The sequence below is a fragment of the Somniosus microcephalus genome, unplaced genomic scaffold (genome assembly GCF_052327205.1).
Source record: "Somniosus microcephalus isolate GS21.2 unplaced genomic scaffold, FLI_Smic_1.0 scaffold329, whole genome shotgun sequence".
Lineage (NCBI taxonomy): Eukaryota > Metazoa > Chordata > Chondrichthyes > Squaliformes > Somniosidae > Somniosus > Somniosus microcephalus.
Window position 1 is genome coordinate 148,692 of NW_028225516.1, and position 17,427 is coordinate 166,118.

The 17,427-nt window shown below is 47.2% G+C and overlaps 1 protein-coding gene across 2 annotated transcripts in view; it reads right to left on the reverse strand.

Annotated features, from left to right (window-relative positions):
- Positions 1-11,632, reverse strand: part of LOC147081866 (D-glutamate cyclase, mitochondrial-like) — a 47,016-nt gene extending 35,384 nt beyond the window's left edge. For both annotated transcript variants that reach the window (XM_085980645.1, XM_085980644.1), the window contains exons 1-2: positions 11,324-11,632; positions 588-738 (exon numbers count right to left, since the gene is read on the reverse strand). In XM_085980645.1, coding sequence (XP_085836771.1) covers positions 588-738; positions 11,324-11,617 — 445 coding nt within the window. In that variant the 5' untranslated portion in view covers positions 11,618-11,632. The remainder of the gene's footprint in view (positions 1-587; positions 739-11,323) is intronic.
- Positions 11,633-17,427: the final 5,795 nt, after the last annotated feature.

Consider the following 17,427-nt stretch of genomic DNA (forward strand, 5'->3'; position numbering starts at 1 on the left):
GCACCGCACCTTAGAAAGGGTATATTGGCCTTGGAGGGAGGGCAGCGTAGGTTCACCAGAATGTTACCAGGGCTCAAGGGGTTAGATTATGAGGAGCGATTACATAAACTAGGCTTGTATTCCCTGGAATATAGAAGGTGAAGGGGTGATTCGATTGCGGTTTTTAGGATTTTGAAAGGAATTGATAAGGTAGTTAGAGAGAAACTTTTTCTGCTGGTTGGGGACTCTAGGACAAGATGACATAATCTTAAAATCAGTGCCAGGCCATTCAGGAGAGAAGTTAGGAAACACTTCTTAACGCAAAGGGTGGTAGAAATGTGGAACTCTCTCCCACAAAAAGCAGCAGATGCTCGCTCAATTAATAATTTTAAATCTGAGATCTTTGATAGCCAAGAGTCTAAAAGAATATGGAGTCAAGTCAGGCAGATGGAGTTAAGATACAGAGCAGCCAGGATCTAACTGAATGGCGGAACAGGCTCAAGGGGCTGAATGGCCTCCTCCTGTTCCTATGTGCTGGTCCCAGAAGCAAGAACAGGAAAATCAACCCCCCTTGTGCATTCTTTATAAGAGCCTTAAGGTAAAGTTACCTGGATGACCAATGTGTACAGGTGCACCATGGGCATCCTCCATGCGATGGGTTATTTGAACAGTTGCATCAAGCTTGTCTATGGGGATGGGTCGCATAGTGACCACCATGTTACACTGGAAACTGCCAACCTCGATACATGGAATAGACGTCTGGGAGGAGGGGAAAGAAATGGAAAGAAGATAAGAAGATTTTGCCACAAAGCTGTCGATAAAAAAAAAAATCAGCATATGGTTTGCAGGCATTGTGCACACATTTAGACATAAAATTGGCTGGTCCACGTGGGTTTGCTCATGATGCCAGATAACAGGGGTACGGTAGCGTAGTGGTTTATGTTACTGGACCAATACTGGACTATAATTGAACCCAGGTGAGCAACGCCAAACTGACCTAGGTGCAACCGCTCTCCCGCATTCACACAGCCACCCAGCCCGGTCTCAGCGGCAGCCGAAATCAGAGGTCTACTATTCCTCTTGCCCGACTGGCCGAAGCCCAGTAATTTAATGCTGAGCCGGTCCGACGCATCGTGACGGGAAATGCGCTGGCGCACTGAGCAGAACACAGACAGCGGTTGCCGTGCCGATGGCCAAGCGCCAGGTCAACAAAAAAGTTGCAGTCGGCTACATGGAGGTGGGGGTGGTTCACACCCACGAGCGGAGTCATAAGAACATAAGAAATAGGAGCAGGAATAGGCCATATGGCCCCTCGAGCCTGCTTCGCCATTCAATAAGATCATGGCTGATCATTGACCTCAACTCCACTTTTCCGCCCGATCCCCGTATCCCTTGATTCCCCTATAGTCCAAAAATCTACCTATCTCAGCTTTGAATATACTCAAAGACTCAGCATTCACAGCCCTCTGGGGCAGAGAATTCCAAAGATTCACAACCCTCTGAGTGAAGAAATTCCTCCTCATCTCAGTCTTAAATGGCCGACCCCTTATCCTGAGACTATGCCCCCAAGTTCTAGACACTCCAGCCAGGGGAAACAATCTCATCATCTACCCTGTCAATCCCCCTCAGAATCTTGTATGTTTCAATGAGATCAGCTCTCATCCTTCGAAGCTCCAGAGAGTATAGGCCTATTCTACACTATCTCTCATCATAGGACAGCTCTCTCATCCCAGGAATCAATCTAGTGAACCTTTGTAGCACTGCCTCCTTAGATAAGGAGACCAAAACTGTGCCCAGTACTCCAGGTGTGGTCTCACCAAGGCCCTGTATAATTGTAGCAAGACTTCCTCACTCTTATACTCCAACCCCCTTGCAATAAAGGCCAACATGCCAATTGCTTTCCTTATTGCTTGATGTACCTGCATGCTAGCTTTCTGTGTTTCTTGCACAAGGACACCCAAATCTCTCTGAACACCAACATTTAAAAGTTTCTCACCATTTAAAAAATATTTTGCTTTTCTATTCTTCCTACCAAAGTGAATAACCTCACATTTCCCTACATTATACTCCATCTGCCACCTTACTGCCCACTCACTTAGTCTATCTATATCACTTTGCAGACTCTGTGTTCTCCTCATAGCTTACAGTCCCACCTAGCTTTGTATCATCAGCAAACATGGATACATTACACTCGGTCCCTTCATCTAGGTCATTAATATAGATTGTAAATAGCTGAGGCCCCAGCACTGATCCTTGCGGCAGCCCACTAGTTACAGCTTGCCAACCTGAAAAAGACACATTTATCCCTACTCTCTGTTTTCTGTCCATTAACCAATCCTCTATCCATGCTACAAGATTACCCCCAACCCCATGAGCCCTAATCTTGTGCAATAACCTTTTATGTGGCACCTTATCGAATGCCTTTTGGAAATCCAAATATACAACACCCACTGGTTCCCCTTTATCTATCCTGCTAGTTACATCTTCAAAAAATTCAAATAAAATTTTCAAACACGATTTCCTTTTCATGAAACCATGTTGACTCTGCCTATTCATGTTATAGAAACATAGAAGATAGGAGCAGGAGTAGGCCATTTGGCCCCTCGAGCCTGCTCCGCCATTCAATGCGATCATGGCTGATCATCCAAATTCAGTACCCTGTCCCTGCTTTCTCCCCATATCCCTTGATCCCTTTTGCCTTATGAAATATATCCAACTCCTTCTTGAATATATTTAATGAATTGGCCTCTACTGCCTTCTGTGGTAGAGAATTCCACAGGTTCACCACTCTCTGGGTGGAGAAATTCCTCCTCATCTCTGTCCTAAATGGCTTACCCCTTATCCTTAGACTGTGACCCCTGGTTCTGGACTCCCCGACCATCGGGAACATCCTTCCTGCATCTAGTCTGTCTAGTCCTGTTAGAATTTTATAAGTTTCAATGAGATCCCTTCTCATTCTTCTAAACTCCAGCGAGTACAAACCCAATCGACCCAATCTCTCCTCATACGTCATTCCTGCCATCCCAGGTATTAGCCTGGTGAATCTTCGCTGCACTCCCTCCATGTCAAGAACATCCTTCCGCAGATAAGGTGACCAAAACTGCACACAATACTCAAGGTGTGGTCTCACCAAGGCCCTGTACAACTGCAGCAAGACATCCTTGTTCCTGTACCCGAAACCTCTCACTACGAAGGCCAACATACCATTTGCCTTCTTAACCGCCTGCTGCACCCGCATGCTTACCTTCAGCGACTGGTGCACAAGGACGCCCAGGTGTCGTTGCACTTCTCCTTCTCCCAACCTATTGCCATTCAGATAATAATCTGCCTTCTTGTTTTTGACACCAAAGTGGATAACCTCGCATTTATCCACGTTATATTGCATCTGCCATGCTTCTGCCCAATCACCCAACCTGTCCAAATCATACTGGAGTTTCTCGGCATCCTCCTCACAGCACACACGCCCACCCAGCTTTGTGTCGTCTGCAAACTTGGAGATATTACATCTAGTTCCCTCGTCCAGATCATATATATATATTGTGAATAGCTGGGGTCCAAGGACCGATCCCTGCGGTACCCCACTAGTCACTGCCTGCCACTTGGAAAAAGAGTCGTTTATTCCAACTCTTTGCTTTCTGCCTGCCAACCAGTTTTCTATCCAAGTCAATACCTTGCCCCCAATCCCATGTGCCTTAACTTTACACGCTAATCTCTTATGCGGGACCTTATCGAAAGCCTTTTGAAAGTCCAAATACACCACATCCACTGGTTCTCCCTTATCTATTTTACCAGTTACATCCTCAAAAAATTCCAGTAGATTAGTCAACCACGATTTACCTTTTGTAAATCCATGTTGACTTTGTCCGATCCGGTCACTGTTTTCCAAGTGCTCTGCTATTACATCTTTTATAATGGACTGTAGCATTTTCCCCACTATCGATGTCAGGCTTACCGGTCTGTAATTCCCCATTTTCTCTCTACCACCTTTTTTGAACAGTGGGGTAACATTAGCTACCCTCCAATCCATGGGTACTGTTCCAGAGTCTATCGAATTTTGGAAGATGACCAGTAATGCATCTATTATTTCTAGGGCCACTTCCTTAAGTATCCTAGGATATAGATTATCAGGCCCTGGGGATTTATCGGCCTTCAATCCCGTCAATTTCTCTAACACCATTTCTCTACAAATACTGATTTCTATCAGTTCCTCCCTTTCATTAGACCCTATGTTTCCCGACATCACTGGGAGGTTATTTGTGTCCTCCTTTGTGAAGACAGAACCAAAGTATGTATTTAATTGGTCTGCCATTTCTTTGTTCCCCATTATAAATTCCCTGATTCTGACTGCAAGGGACCTACACTTGACTTCACCAATCTTTTTCTCTTCACATATCTATCAAAGCTTTTACAGTCAGTTTTTATGTTCCCTGAAATCTTACTCTCATACTCTATTTTCCCCCTCTTAATTATGATTTTCTAAGTGCCCTGATACTGTACCACTTCCTTAACAATGGATTCCAGCATTTTCCCGATGACTGATGTCAGGCTAACTGGCCTGTAATTCCCTGATTTCTCTCTCCCTTCTTTCTTGAATCGCGGTGTTACATTTGCTACCTTCCAATCTGCTGGGACCGTTCCAGAATCTAGGGAATTTTGGAAGATCAAAACCAATGCCTCCACTATCTCTGCAGCCACCTCTTTTAGAACCCTAGGATGTAGGCTGTCAGGTCCAGGGGATTTGTCGGCTTTTAGTCCCATTAGTTTCTCTAGTACAGTTTCTCTACTTATATTAATTACGTTAAGTTCCTCACCCTCATTAGACCCTTAGTTCCCCACCATTTTTGGTATGCTTTTTGTGTCTTCTACTGTGAAGACAGATACAATAGGGGGATAGAATATAAAAATAGGGAGGTATTGCTTCAGTTGTACAAGGTATTGGTGAGACCGCACCTGGAATACTGCGTACAGTTTTGGTGTCCATACTTAAGAAAAGACATACTTGCTCTCGAGTCAGTACAAAGAAGGTTCACTCGGTTAATCCCGGGGATGAGGGGATGGACATATGAGGAGAGGTTGAGTAGATTGGGACTCTACTCGTTGGAGTTCAGAAGAATGAGAGGCGATCTTATTGAAACATATAAGATTGTGAAGGGGTTGGATCGGGTGGATGCAGGGAAGATGTTCCCGATGATGGGTGAAACTAGAACTAGGGGGCATAGTCTTAGAATAAGGGGCTGCTCTTTCAAAACTGAGATGAGGAGGAACTACTTCACTCAGAGGGTGGTAGGTCCATGGAATATGCTGCCCCAAAAAACTGTAGAAGCTACATCATTACATAAATTTAAAACAGAAATAGACAGTTTCCTAGAAGTAAAGGGAATTAAGGGTTACGGGGAGCGGGCAGGAATTTGGACATGAGTCTAGGTTCAGATCGGTCATGGCCCTGTGGGTAGCGGAGCGGGCCCAGGGGCCGTGTAGCCTGATCCTGCTCCTATTTCGTGTGTCTAATTCTGTTAGATGCAGGAGATGGTTCTGTGATAGTGGATTGGCAGTTAGGATCAGATCAGCCATGATCTTATTGAATGGTGGAGCAGGCTCGAGGGGCCGATTGGCCTACTCCTGCTCCTATTTCTTATGTTCTTATGTTCTTATGTTCTTATGTAAAATACTTGTTTAACGCTTCTGCCATTTCCTTATTCCCCATAATAATTTCTCCTGTCTCAGCCTCTAAGGGACCAACATTTACTTTTGCTACCCTTTTCCTTTTGACATATTTGTAGAAACTCTTACAATCTGTTTTTATATGTCTTGCTAGTATCCTCTCATATTCTATTTTTTCCCTTTTTATCAATTTTTTGGTCATCCTTTGCTGTTTTCTGAAACTCTCCCAATCCTCAGGCTTACTACTATTCTTTGCAACATTATAAACTTCTTCTTTCAATTTAATGCTATCCTTAACTTCTTTAGTTAGCCATGGCTGGATCACGTTTCCCGTAGAGGATCCTTCCCCTCCTACTCCAAGTTCTTCTCCAGCCTCAAGGAGATATCCTTAACCTTGGCAGGCAACTCAACCTTCGGAACTCGCTTTCGAGGCTGCAGAGAACAGTATCTATCCCCCTGACTATACTGTCCCCTACCACTATCACATTCCTTCCTCCCCCCCCATTTGGATGGCCCCCTGTACCATGGTGCCGTGGTCAGTTTGCCCATTCTCCCTGCAGTCCTTTTCTTCATCCATACAGGTAGCAAGTGCCTCGTACCTGTTAGACAAGGTCAGGGGCTGAGGCTCCTCCATCACTACATCCTGGGTCCCCTGAGTCGATGGAGCGAGACCTGCTTGCCTCCAGTCGGCATCGCTTCAGCATGTGTCTTTATTTAGTGGTGGACACTGTGCGGCCGTTTGATACAACCCACTTCAGAGGACAGTTAAGAGACAAGTGTGGACATCAGTTGAGGAGATTGGCTGTGACTGCTTTCTTTTCTTCATTCTCGAGATAGACAGAGCTTTAAACTAATGAAAGTGGGGTGGGAGGAATCAGGAAAGAGTAAATTTAAAAGCAGCGAGAAAAATATCAAGGCTCAAGAGCAGAGTAGAGATTTGGGTAAAAATAAGCAGAGTGGGTCAGGAAGGGACAGAGAGAGTAACAAAGGTAATAAGGCATCAGGGAAAAATAGAAATAAGTCAAAGCTAAAGACACTATATCTGAATGCGCAAAGCATTCGCAACAAAATAGATGAATTAATAGCGCGGATAGAAATTAACAGGTTTGATCTAATAGCCATAACGGAGACGTGGTTGCAAAGTGGCCAAAGTTGGAACTAAATATTCCAGGATACTTAACTTTTAGAAGAGATAGGCAAAATGGCAAAGGAGGGGGGGGGGGTAGCCCTGATAATAAAGGATGGGATAAAGACAGTAGAGAGAAAGGATCTTAGCTCTGAAAATCAAGAAGTAGAATCAGTTTGGATGGAGCTAAGAAACAGCAAGGGGCAGAAATCATTGGTGGGAGTTGTTTATAGGCCCCCAAACAGTAGTTGTAATGTAGAGCAGAGTATAAATCAGGAAATTAGAGGTGCATGTAACAAGGGTAATACAGTAATCATAGGGGACTTTAATCTACATATAGACTGGGCAAACCAAATTTGCAGTAATAGTGTGGAGGACGAATTCATGGAATGTATGCAAGATAGTTTTCTAGATCAGTATGTTGAGGAACCAACTAGGGAATAGGCTATTTTAGATCTAGTATTGTGCAATGAGAAAGGATTAATTCATAACCTTGTAGTAAAGGGACCTTTAGGGAAGAGTGATCATAATATGATAGAATTTTATATTGAGTTTGAAAGTGATTTAGTTAAATCCGAAACTATGGTCTTAAATCTAAACAAATCAAACTATGTAGATATGAGGGGTGAGTTGGCTAAGGTAGATTGGGAAACTACATTAAAAGGTATGATGGTAGACAAGCAATGGCTAGCATTTAAAGAATTAATACATAATTTACAACAAATATACATTCCTTTAAGGCACAAAGCCTCCACAGTAAAAGTGGTCCAACCGTGGCTAACAAGAGAAGTTAAAGATAGTATCAGATCAAAGGAAGAGGCTTATAATGTTGTCAAAAAGAATAGTAAGCCTGAGGTAACAACAGAAAGTGCTGGAAACACTCAGCAAGTCAGGCAGCATCGAGGAGAGAGAAACAGAGTCAATGTTTCGGGTCGAACCCTTTGTCAGAACTGGAAAAGGTTAGGGAGGAGAGGAGCAAAGATCAAAAGGAAGATCTGTGATAGGATGGAAGGCAGGAGAGATGGAATGACGAAAGGGATGATGGTGCAAGGCAAAAGGAGAGGTAATGGGACAAGTTAAGAAACAAAAGATGGTTCTAGATGATGTGTGAATGACGATGGCAGCAACATTAACAGCTACCATGTGAGGAAACAAGAGAGAGAAAAATAAATAAAGAAATACAGGGGCCAATTTATCGTCTGAAATTGTTGAACTCGATGTTAAGTCCAGAAGACTGTAAAGTGCCTAATTGAAAGATGAGGTGCTGTTCCTCAAGCTTACGTTGAGCTTCATTGGAACAGTGTAAGAGGCCGAGGATGGAGAGATCAGAGTGGGAGTGGAGTGGTGAATTAAAGTGACAGGTGACCGGAAGCTCGGGGTCACGCTTGTGGACTGAACGGAGGCGTTCCACAAAGCGGTCACCCAATCTGTGTTTGGTCTCCCCAATGTAGAGGAGACCGTATCGTGAGCAGCAAATACAGTGTATTAAATTGTAAGAAGTACAAGTAAATCGCTGTTTCACCCGGAAGGAGTGTTTGGGGCCCTGGATGGTGGGAAGGGAGGAGGTAAAAGGGCAGGTGTTGCACCTCCTGCACTTGCATGGGAAGGTGCCGGGCAAAGGGGAAGGGGTGTTAGGGGTGATAGAGGAGTGGACCAGGGTGTTGCGGTGGTAGCGGTCCCTCGGAATGCTGAAAGGGGGGGTGGGATCACACTGGAGGTGGCGGAAAAGGCACAGTAAGCCTGAGGATTGGGAGGATTTTAGAATTCAGCAAAGGAGGGACAAGAAATTGATAAAGCAAAGGAAAATAGAATATGAGAGTAAACTAGCTAAAGACGTAAAACAGACTGTAAAAGCTTCGATAGGTATGTAAAAAGGAAAAGATTAGCAAAAGTAAATGTGGGTCCCTTACAGGCTGAGACAGGAGAAATTATAATGGGGAATAAGGAAATGGCAGAGAAATTAAACAAATACTTTGTATCTGTCTTCACGGAAGAAGATGCAAAAAACTTCTCGGAAATAGCGGAGAACAAGGGTCTCAAGCGAGAATGAGGAACTGAAAGAAATTAGTATTAGTAAAAAAATAGTACTGGAGAAATTAATGGGACTGAACGCCGATAAATCCCCTGGACCTGATGGCCTACAACCTAGGGTTTTAAAAGAGGTGGCTATAGAGATAGTGGATGCATTGGTTGTCATTTTCCAAAATGCCACAGATTCTTGAATGGTTCCCACGGATTGGAAGGTAGCAAATGTAACCCCGCTAATTAAGAAAGGAGGGGAAAGAGAAAATGGGGAACTACAGACCAGTTAGCCTGACATCAGTAGTAGGGATTATTAAGGACATGGTAACAGGGCACTTAGAAAATAATAATAGGATTGGGCAGTGTCAACACGGATTTATGAAAGGGAAATTGTGTTTTACGAATCTGTTAGAGATTTTTGAGGTTGTAACTAGCAGAATCGATAAGGGGGAACCAGTGGACGTGGTGTATTTGGATTTTCAGAAGGCATTCGATAAGGTGCCACACAAGAGGTTATTAAACAAAATTAGGGCTCATGGGATTGGGGGTAATATACTAGCATGGATTGAGGATTGGTTAACGGACAGAAAACAGAGCATAGGAATAAACGGGTAATTTTTGAGTTGGCAAGCTGTAACTAGTAGGGTACCACAAGGATCAGTGCTTGGGCCTCAGCTATTCACAATCTACATCAATGATTTGGATGAGGGGACCAAATGTAATATATCCAAGTTTGCTGATGATACAAAGCTGGGTGGGAATGTAAAGAGGCTTCAAGGGGATATAGATAGGCTAAGTAAGTGGGCAAGAACATGACAAATGGATTATAATGTGGAGAAATGTGAAGTTATCCACTTTGGTAGGAAAAATAGAAAAGCAGAGTATTTTTTAAATGGTGAGAGATTGGGAAATGTTGGTGTTCAGGGGGACCTGGGTGTCCTTGTACACGAATCATTGAAAGTTAACATGCAGGTATAGCAAGCAATTAGGAAAGCAAATGGTATGTTGGCCTTTATTACAAGAGGATTTGAGTATAAGAGTAAAGACATCTTACTGCAATTATATAGGGATATTATATATTATGAGACCACACCTGGAGTATTGTGTATAGTTTTGGTCTCCTTACCTAAGGAAGCATATACTTGCCATAGAGGGAGTGCAACGAAGGTTCACCAGACTGATTCCTGGGATGGGGGGATTGTCCTATGAGGAGAGATTGAGTAGTCTAGGCCTATATTCTCCAGAGTTTAGAAGAATGAGAGGTGATCTCATTGAAACATACAAAATTCTTACAGGGCTTAACAGGGTAGATGCAGGGAGGATGTTTCCCCTGGCTGGAGAGTCTAGAACCAGGGGTCACAGTCTCAGAATAAGGGGTTGGCCATTTGGGACTGAGATGAGGAGAAATTTCTTCACTCAGAGGGCGGTGAATCTTTGGAATTCTCTACCCCAGAGGGCTGTGGAGGCTCAGTCGTTGAGTATATTCAAGACAGAGATTGATAGATTTTTTTTAATATTAAGGGAATCAAGGGAAATGGGGATAGTGCAAGAAAGTGGAGTTGAGGTAGAAGATCAGCCATGATCTTATTGAATGGCGGAGCAGGCTCGAAGGGCCAAATGGCCAACTCCTGCTCCTATTTCTTATGTTCTTATGGGCGTCGCTGGCAAGGCCGGCTTTTATTGCCCTCTAACTACCTACTTGCCGAGAAGGTGGTGGTGGGCCTGCTTCTTCACCCACTGCAGTGTGTGGTGGTTTTATACAATTGAGTGTATTGCTAGGTCACTTCAGTGGGGAGTTAAGAATCAACAATGTTGATGTGGGAACTGGAGTCACATATAGGCCAGACCGGGTAAGGACGGCAGGTTTCCTTCCCTAAAGGACATTAGTGAACCAGCTGGGTTTTTAACGACAATCCAACAGATTCAAGGTCACATTTACTGATACTGTGGCGGAGCCACCAAAGGACTCAGATCGTTTGTATATAATTCCTTTAACAACATGTTAGCTACAGCCTGAGTCTGTATCTTTATTTATGCTGTTTAACTGTACAGAGTGTGGTTACTTTAACAGCGCGGCTAAAACGTGATGACGTCACGCCGTTCATCACGTGATTCCCCACTGGCGGGAGAACGTGATGACGTGATGACGTCAGCCACGGGACTGCAAGGGCAGTCCTCGTGGAGCCGAGAGAGAGAGAGAGAGAGAGAGAGAGAGCAGACCTACATTCGATGTTATCCTGCAGTTTCTTGTTAAAGCCTGTTTGTTTCATTAAAGTTCGGTTTGTTTGATCGCCTGAGTAGAACTCAGTCTTTTAGTTAGGAACCCACGTTCCTACAATACCAGGTTTTGATTTGAAAGTGAATTCAAAGTCTCAAACTGTCATGGTGGGATCTCAACTCACGATCGACTGGAATATTAGACCAGTAACATAAACCACTACATACCCCTGTTACCTGGCATCATGAGCAATGGCACAAGGACCAGCTAATTTTATGTCTAAATGCATGAAAGTGTACGTGCAACCTTTAACCTACCTTGTACATGCTGACATTACACCCTTGTTCAACATTTCTTATCGGAACACCAGCCTCGAGGACTGCACTCTCAAAGGAAAAGCTGCATCCCAGGTAAAACGTAACCATCTCCTTTAACTGCTCGGTGTATTCCTTGAGGTTGCTCAAATTGCTGGTGAAGTTTCCTCCCTCATACTTCCTGTACTGTGGGCAATCGGTCCTAAAGCCAAATTGCAGTGTTAGATTTTGTGTTAAGGAGTTATTGTTAAAAAAATCCAGAACAATTAGTCCCGTTAAACTAGTTAAATTAGTCATAAATAAAAACAGAAAATGCTGGAAATACTCAGCAGGCCAGGCAGCATCTGTGGAGAGAGAAACAGAGTTAACGTTTCAGGTCGAGGACCTTTCGTCAGAACTGGAAAAAGTTAGAGATGTAACAGATTTTAAGGAAGTACAGAGGAAGGGACAGGGGGGAGGGGAGGAAAGAACAAAGGAGAAGGTCTGTGATAGGGTGGAAGGTAGGAGAGATTAAATTACAAAAGGTATGATTGTACAAGGCAAAAGGTAAGATTGTAAAAGGCATCCCTAAGTTAAGGGATCTTTTACGTGCGTTAGTCAAAGAAGAGCAGGGGAGTTATCCCCAGTGTCCTGACCAATATTAATGTCTCAACCAACATCACTAAAACAGATTATCACATTGCTGTTTGTGGGAGCTTGCTGTGTGACAATTCATCGTCGCTGGGTCAAAATCCTAGAACTCCCTCCCTACTAACACTGTGAGAGTACCATCACCACACAGACTGCAGTGGTGTGTGTGTGTGTGGGGTATCTGTGTGTGTGTGGGGGGGGTATCTGTGTGTGTGTGCGGGTATCTGTGTGTGTGTGTGGGGGGTATCTGTGTGTGTGTGTGGGGTATCTGTGTGTGTGTGGGGGGGGTATCTGTGTGTGTGTGCGGGTATCTGTGTGTGTGTGTGGGGGGTATCTGTGTGTGTGTGTGCGGGTATCTGTGTGTGTGTGGGGGGTATCTGTGTGTGTGTGTGCGGGTATCTGTGTGTGTGTGTGGGGGTATCTGTGTGTGTGTGTGGGGGTATCTGTGTGTGTGTGTGTGCTGGTATCTGTGTGTGTGTGTGTGGGGGTATCTGTGTGTGTGTGTGTGTGGGTATCTGTGTGTGTGTGTGGGGGTATCTGTGTGTGTGTGTGCTGGTATCTGTGTGTGTGTGTGTGTGTGGGTATCTGTGTGTGTGTGGGGGGGTATCTGTGTGTGTGTGGGGGGTTATCTGTGTGTGTGTGTGTGGGTATCTGTGTGCGTGGGTGTGGAGGTATCTGTGTGTGTGTGTGGGTATCTGTGTGTGTGTGGGGGGTATCTGTGTGTGTGTGTGTGGGTATCTGTGTGTGTGTGGGGGGGTATCTGTGTGTGTGTGTGGGTATCTGTGTGTGTGTGTGGGGGGGTATCTGTGTGTGTGTGGGGGTATCTGTGTGTGTGTGCGGGGGTATCTGTGTGTGTGTGCGTGGGTATCTGTGTGTGTGTGTGTGGGGGTATCTGTGTGTGTGTGTGTGTGTGGGTATCTGTGTGTGTGTGGGTATCTGTGTGTGTGTGTGGGTATCTGTGTGTGTGTGTGGGGGTATCTGTGTGTGTGTGGGGGGGTATCTGTGTGTGTGTGTGGGTATCTGTGTGTGTGTGTGGGGGGGGTATCTGTGTGTGTGTGTGTGTGGGTATCTGTGTGTGTGTGTGTGTGTGGGTATCTGTGTGTGTGTGTGTGGGTATCTGTGTGTGTGTGTGTGTGGGTATCTGTGTGTGTGTGCGGGGGTATCTGTGTGTGTGTGTGGGTATCTGTGTGTGTGTGTGTGGGGGTATCTGTGTGTGTGTGTGTGTGTGTGGGGGTATCTGTGTGTGTGTGTGTGTGGGTATCTGTGTGTGTGTGTGTGTGGGTATCTGTGTGTGTGTGGGGGTATCTGTGTGTGTGTGGGGGGGGTATCTGTGTGTGTGTGTGTGGGTATCTTTGTATGTGTGTGTGGGTATCTGTGTGTGTGTGTGGGGGGGTATCTGTGTGTGTGGGGGGTATCTGTGTGTGTGTGTGTGTGGGGGTATCTGTGCGTGTGTGTGTGTGTGGGGTATCTGCGTTTGTGTGTGGGGGTATCTGTGTGTGTGTGTGGGTATCTGTGTGTGTGTGTGGGGGTATCTGTGTGTGTGTGTGGGGGTATCGGTGTGTGTGTGTGTGGGGGGTATCTGTGTGTGTGTGTGGGGGGGTATCTGTGTGTGTGTGTGTGTGGGTATCTGTGTGTGTGTGTGGGGGGTATCTGTGTGTGTGTCTGGGGGTATCTGTGTGTGGGGGGGTATCTGTGTGTGTGTGTGTGGGTATCTGTGTGTGTGTGGGGGGGTATCTGTGTGTGTGTGTGTGTGTGGGTATCTGTATGTGTGGGTATCTGTGTGTGTGTGGGGGGGTATCTGTGTGTGTGTGTGTGTGTGGGGGGGTATCTGTGTGTGTGTGTGGGGGTATCTGTGTGTGTGTGTGTGTGTGGGGGTATCTGTGTGTGTGTGTGTGTGGGTATCTGTGTGTGTGTGTGTGTGTGGGTATCAGTGTGTGTGTGTGTGTGGGTATCTGTGTGTGTGTGTGGGGGTATCTGTGTGTGCGTGTGGGGGGTATCTGTGTGTGTGTGTGGGGGGTATCTGTGTGTGTGTGTGTGGGTATCTGTGTGTGTGTGTGTGGGTATCTGTGTGTGTGTGTGGGGGGGTATCTGTGTGTGTGGGGGGTATCTGTGTGTGTGTGTGTGTGGGGGTATCTGTGCATGTGTGTGTGTGTGGGGGTATCTGTGTGTGTGTGTGGGGGTATCTGCGTTTGTGTGTGGGGGTATCTGTGTGTGTGTGTGGGTATCTGAGTGTGTGTGTGGGTGTATCTGTGTGTGTGTGTGGGGGTATCTGTGTGTGTGTGTGGGGGGGTATCTGTGTGTGTGTGTGGGTATCTGTGTGTGTGTGTGGGGGGTATCTGTGTGTGTGTCTGGGGGTATCTGTGTGTGGGGGGGTATCTGTGTGTGTGTGTGGGTATCTGTGTGTGTGTGGGGGGGGTATCTGTGTGTGTGTGTGTGTGTGGGTATCTGTATGTGTGGGTATCTGTGTGTGTGTGGGGGGGTATCTGTGTGTGTGTGTGTGTGTGGGGGGGTATCTGTGTGTGTGTGTGGGGGTATCTGTGTGTGTGTGTGTGTGGGGGTATCTGTGTGTGTGTGTGTGTGGGGGGGTATCTTTGTGTGTGTGTGGGGGTATCTGTGTGTGTGGGGGGGGGTATCTGTGTGTGTGTGTGTGTGTGCATGTGGGTATCTGTGTGTGTGTGGGGGTATCTGTGTGTGTGTGTGGGGGTATATGTGTGTGTGTGTGGGGGGGTATCTGTGTGTGTGTGGTGGGGGGGTATCTGTGTGTGTGTGTGGGGGTATCTGTGTGTGTGTGTGGGGGGGTATCTGTGTGTGTGTGGGGGAGTATCTGTGTGTGTGTGTGGGGGGGTATCTGTGTGAGTGTGTGGGGGTATCTGCGCGTGTGTGTGTGGGGATATCTGTGTGTGTGGGGGTATCTCTGTGTGTGTGTGGGGGGGTATCTGTGTGTGTGTGTGGGTATCTGTGTGTGTGTGTGGGGGGGTACCTGTGTGTGTGTGGGGGTACCTGTGTGTGTGTGGGGGGTATCTGTGTGTGTGTGTGTGTGGGTATCTGTGTGTGTATGGGGGGGTATCTGTGTGTGTGTGTGGGGGTATCTGTGTGTGTGTGTGTGGGGGTATCAGTGTGTGTGTGCGTGGGGGTATCTGTGTGTGTGTGTGTGGGGCTATCTGTTTGTGTGTGTGTGGGTATCTGTGTGTGTGTGTGTGGGGGTATCTGTGTGTGTGTGTGGGGGGGGTATCTGTGTGTGTGTGGGGGGGTATCTGTGTGTGTGCGGGTATCTGTCTGTGTGTGTGGGGGGGTATCTGTGTGTGTGTGGGGGGGTATCTGTGTGTGTGTGTGGGGGGTATCTGTGTGTGTGTGTGTGGGTATCTGTGTGTGTGTGTGGGGGTATCTGTGTGTGTGTGGGGGGGTTTCTGTGTGTGTGGGTATCTGTGTGTGTGTGTGTGGGGGTTTCTGTGTGTGTGTGTGGGGGTATCTGTGAGTGTGGGGGGGGGTATCTGTGTGTGTGTGGGTGGGTTTCTGTGTGTGTGTGTGTGGGTATCTGTGTGTGTGTGGGGGGGGTTCTGTGTGTGTGTGTGTGGGGGTATCTGTGTGTGTGTGTGTGGGGGGTATCTGTGTGTGTGTGGGGTATCTGTGTGTGTGTGTGTGGGGGGGTATCTGTGTGTGTGTGCGTGGGGGTATCTGTGTGTGTGTGTGGGGGGGGTATCTGTGTGTTTGTGTGGGGGCATCTGTGTGTGTGTGTGGGGGTACCTGTGTGTGTGTGTGGGGGTATCCGTGTGTGTGTGTGTGGGGGTATCTTTGTGTGTGTGTGGGGGGGTATCTGTGTGTGTGTGTGTGTGTGGGTATCTGTGTGTGTGTGTGTGGGGGTATCTGTGTGTGTGTGTCGGGGTATCTGTGTGTGTGTGTGGGGGGGTATCTGTGTGTGTGTGTGGGGGGGATCTGTGTGTGTGTGGGGGGTATCTGTGTGTGTGTGTGGGGGGGTATCTGTGTGTGTGTGTGTGGGGGTATCTGTGTGTGTGTGTGGGGGGGTATCTGTGTGTGTGTGTGTGTGTGGGTATCTGTGTGTGTGTGGGGGGGTATCTGTGTGTGTGTGTGTGGGTATCTGTGTGTGTGTCGGGGTATCTGTGTGTGTGTGTGGGGGTATATGTGTGTGTGTGTTTGGGGGTATCTGTGTGTGTGTGGGGGGGGTATCTGTGTGTGTGTGTGTGGGGGTATCTGTGTGTGTGTGGGGGTATCTGTGTGTGTGTGTGTGCGGGTATCTGTGTGTGTGTGGGGGGGGTAATCTGTGTGTGTGTGTGGGGGTTATCTGTGTGTGTGTGTGGGGGGGTATCTGTGTGTGTGTGTGGGGGGGTATCTGTGTGTGGGGGTATCTGTGTGTGTGTGTGGGGGGGTATCTGTGTGTGTGTGTGGGGGTATCTGTGTGTGTGTGTGGGGGGTATGTGTGTGTGTGTGGGGGTATCTGTGTGTGTGTGTGTGTGGGTATCTGTGTGTGTGTGTGTGGGGGTATCTGTGTGTGTGGGGGGGTATCTGTGTGTGTGTGGGGGTATCTGTGTGTGTGTGGGGGTATCTGTGTGTGTGGGGGGGGGTATCTGTGTGTGTGGGGGGGTATCTGTGTGTGTGTGGGGGGGTATCTGTGTGTGTGTGTGGGGGTATCTGTGTGTGTGTGTGTGGGGGTATCAGTGTGTGTGTGCGTGGTGGTATCTATGTGTGTGTGCGAGGGGGTATCTGTGTGTGTGTGTGTGTGGGGGGGATATCTGTGTGTGTGTGTGGGGGGGGTATCTGTGTGTGTGTGTGGTATCTGTGTGTGTGTGTGTGGGGGATATCTGTGTGTGTGTGTGCGGGTATCTGTGTGTGGGTGTGTGGGGGTATCTGTGTGTGTGTGGGGGGGTATCTGTGTGTGTGTGTGTGGGGGTATCTGTGTGTGTGTGGGGGTATCTGTGTGTGTGTGTGGGGGTATGGGTGTGTGTGTGTGTGGGGGTATCTGTGTTTGTGTGGGGGGGTATCTGTGTGTGTGTGTGGGGGGTATCTGTGTGTGTGTGTGTGGGGGTATCTGTGTGTGTGTGGGGGGGTATCTGTGTGTGTGTGTGGGGGGTATCTGTGTGTGTGTGGGGGGGTATCTGTGTGTGTGTGGGGGGGTATCTGTGTGTGTGTGTGGGGGGGTATCTGTGTGTGTGTGTGGGGTTATCTGTGTGTGTGTGTGGGGGTATCTGTGTGTGTGTGTGGGGGTATCTGTGTGTGTGTGTGTGTGGGTATCTGTGTGTGTGTGCGGGGGGTATCTGTGTGTGTGTCTGGGGGTATCTGTGTGTGTGTGTGGGGGGGTATCTGTGTGTGTGGGTATCTGTGTGTGTGTGGGGGGTATCTGTGTGTGTGTGGGTATCTGTGTGTGTGTGAGTGTGGGTATCTGTGTGTGTGTGTGGGGGTATCTGTGTGTGTGTGTGTGTGTGTGGGTATCTGTGTGTGTGTGTGGGGGTATCTGTGTGTGT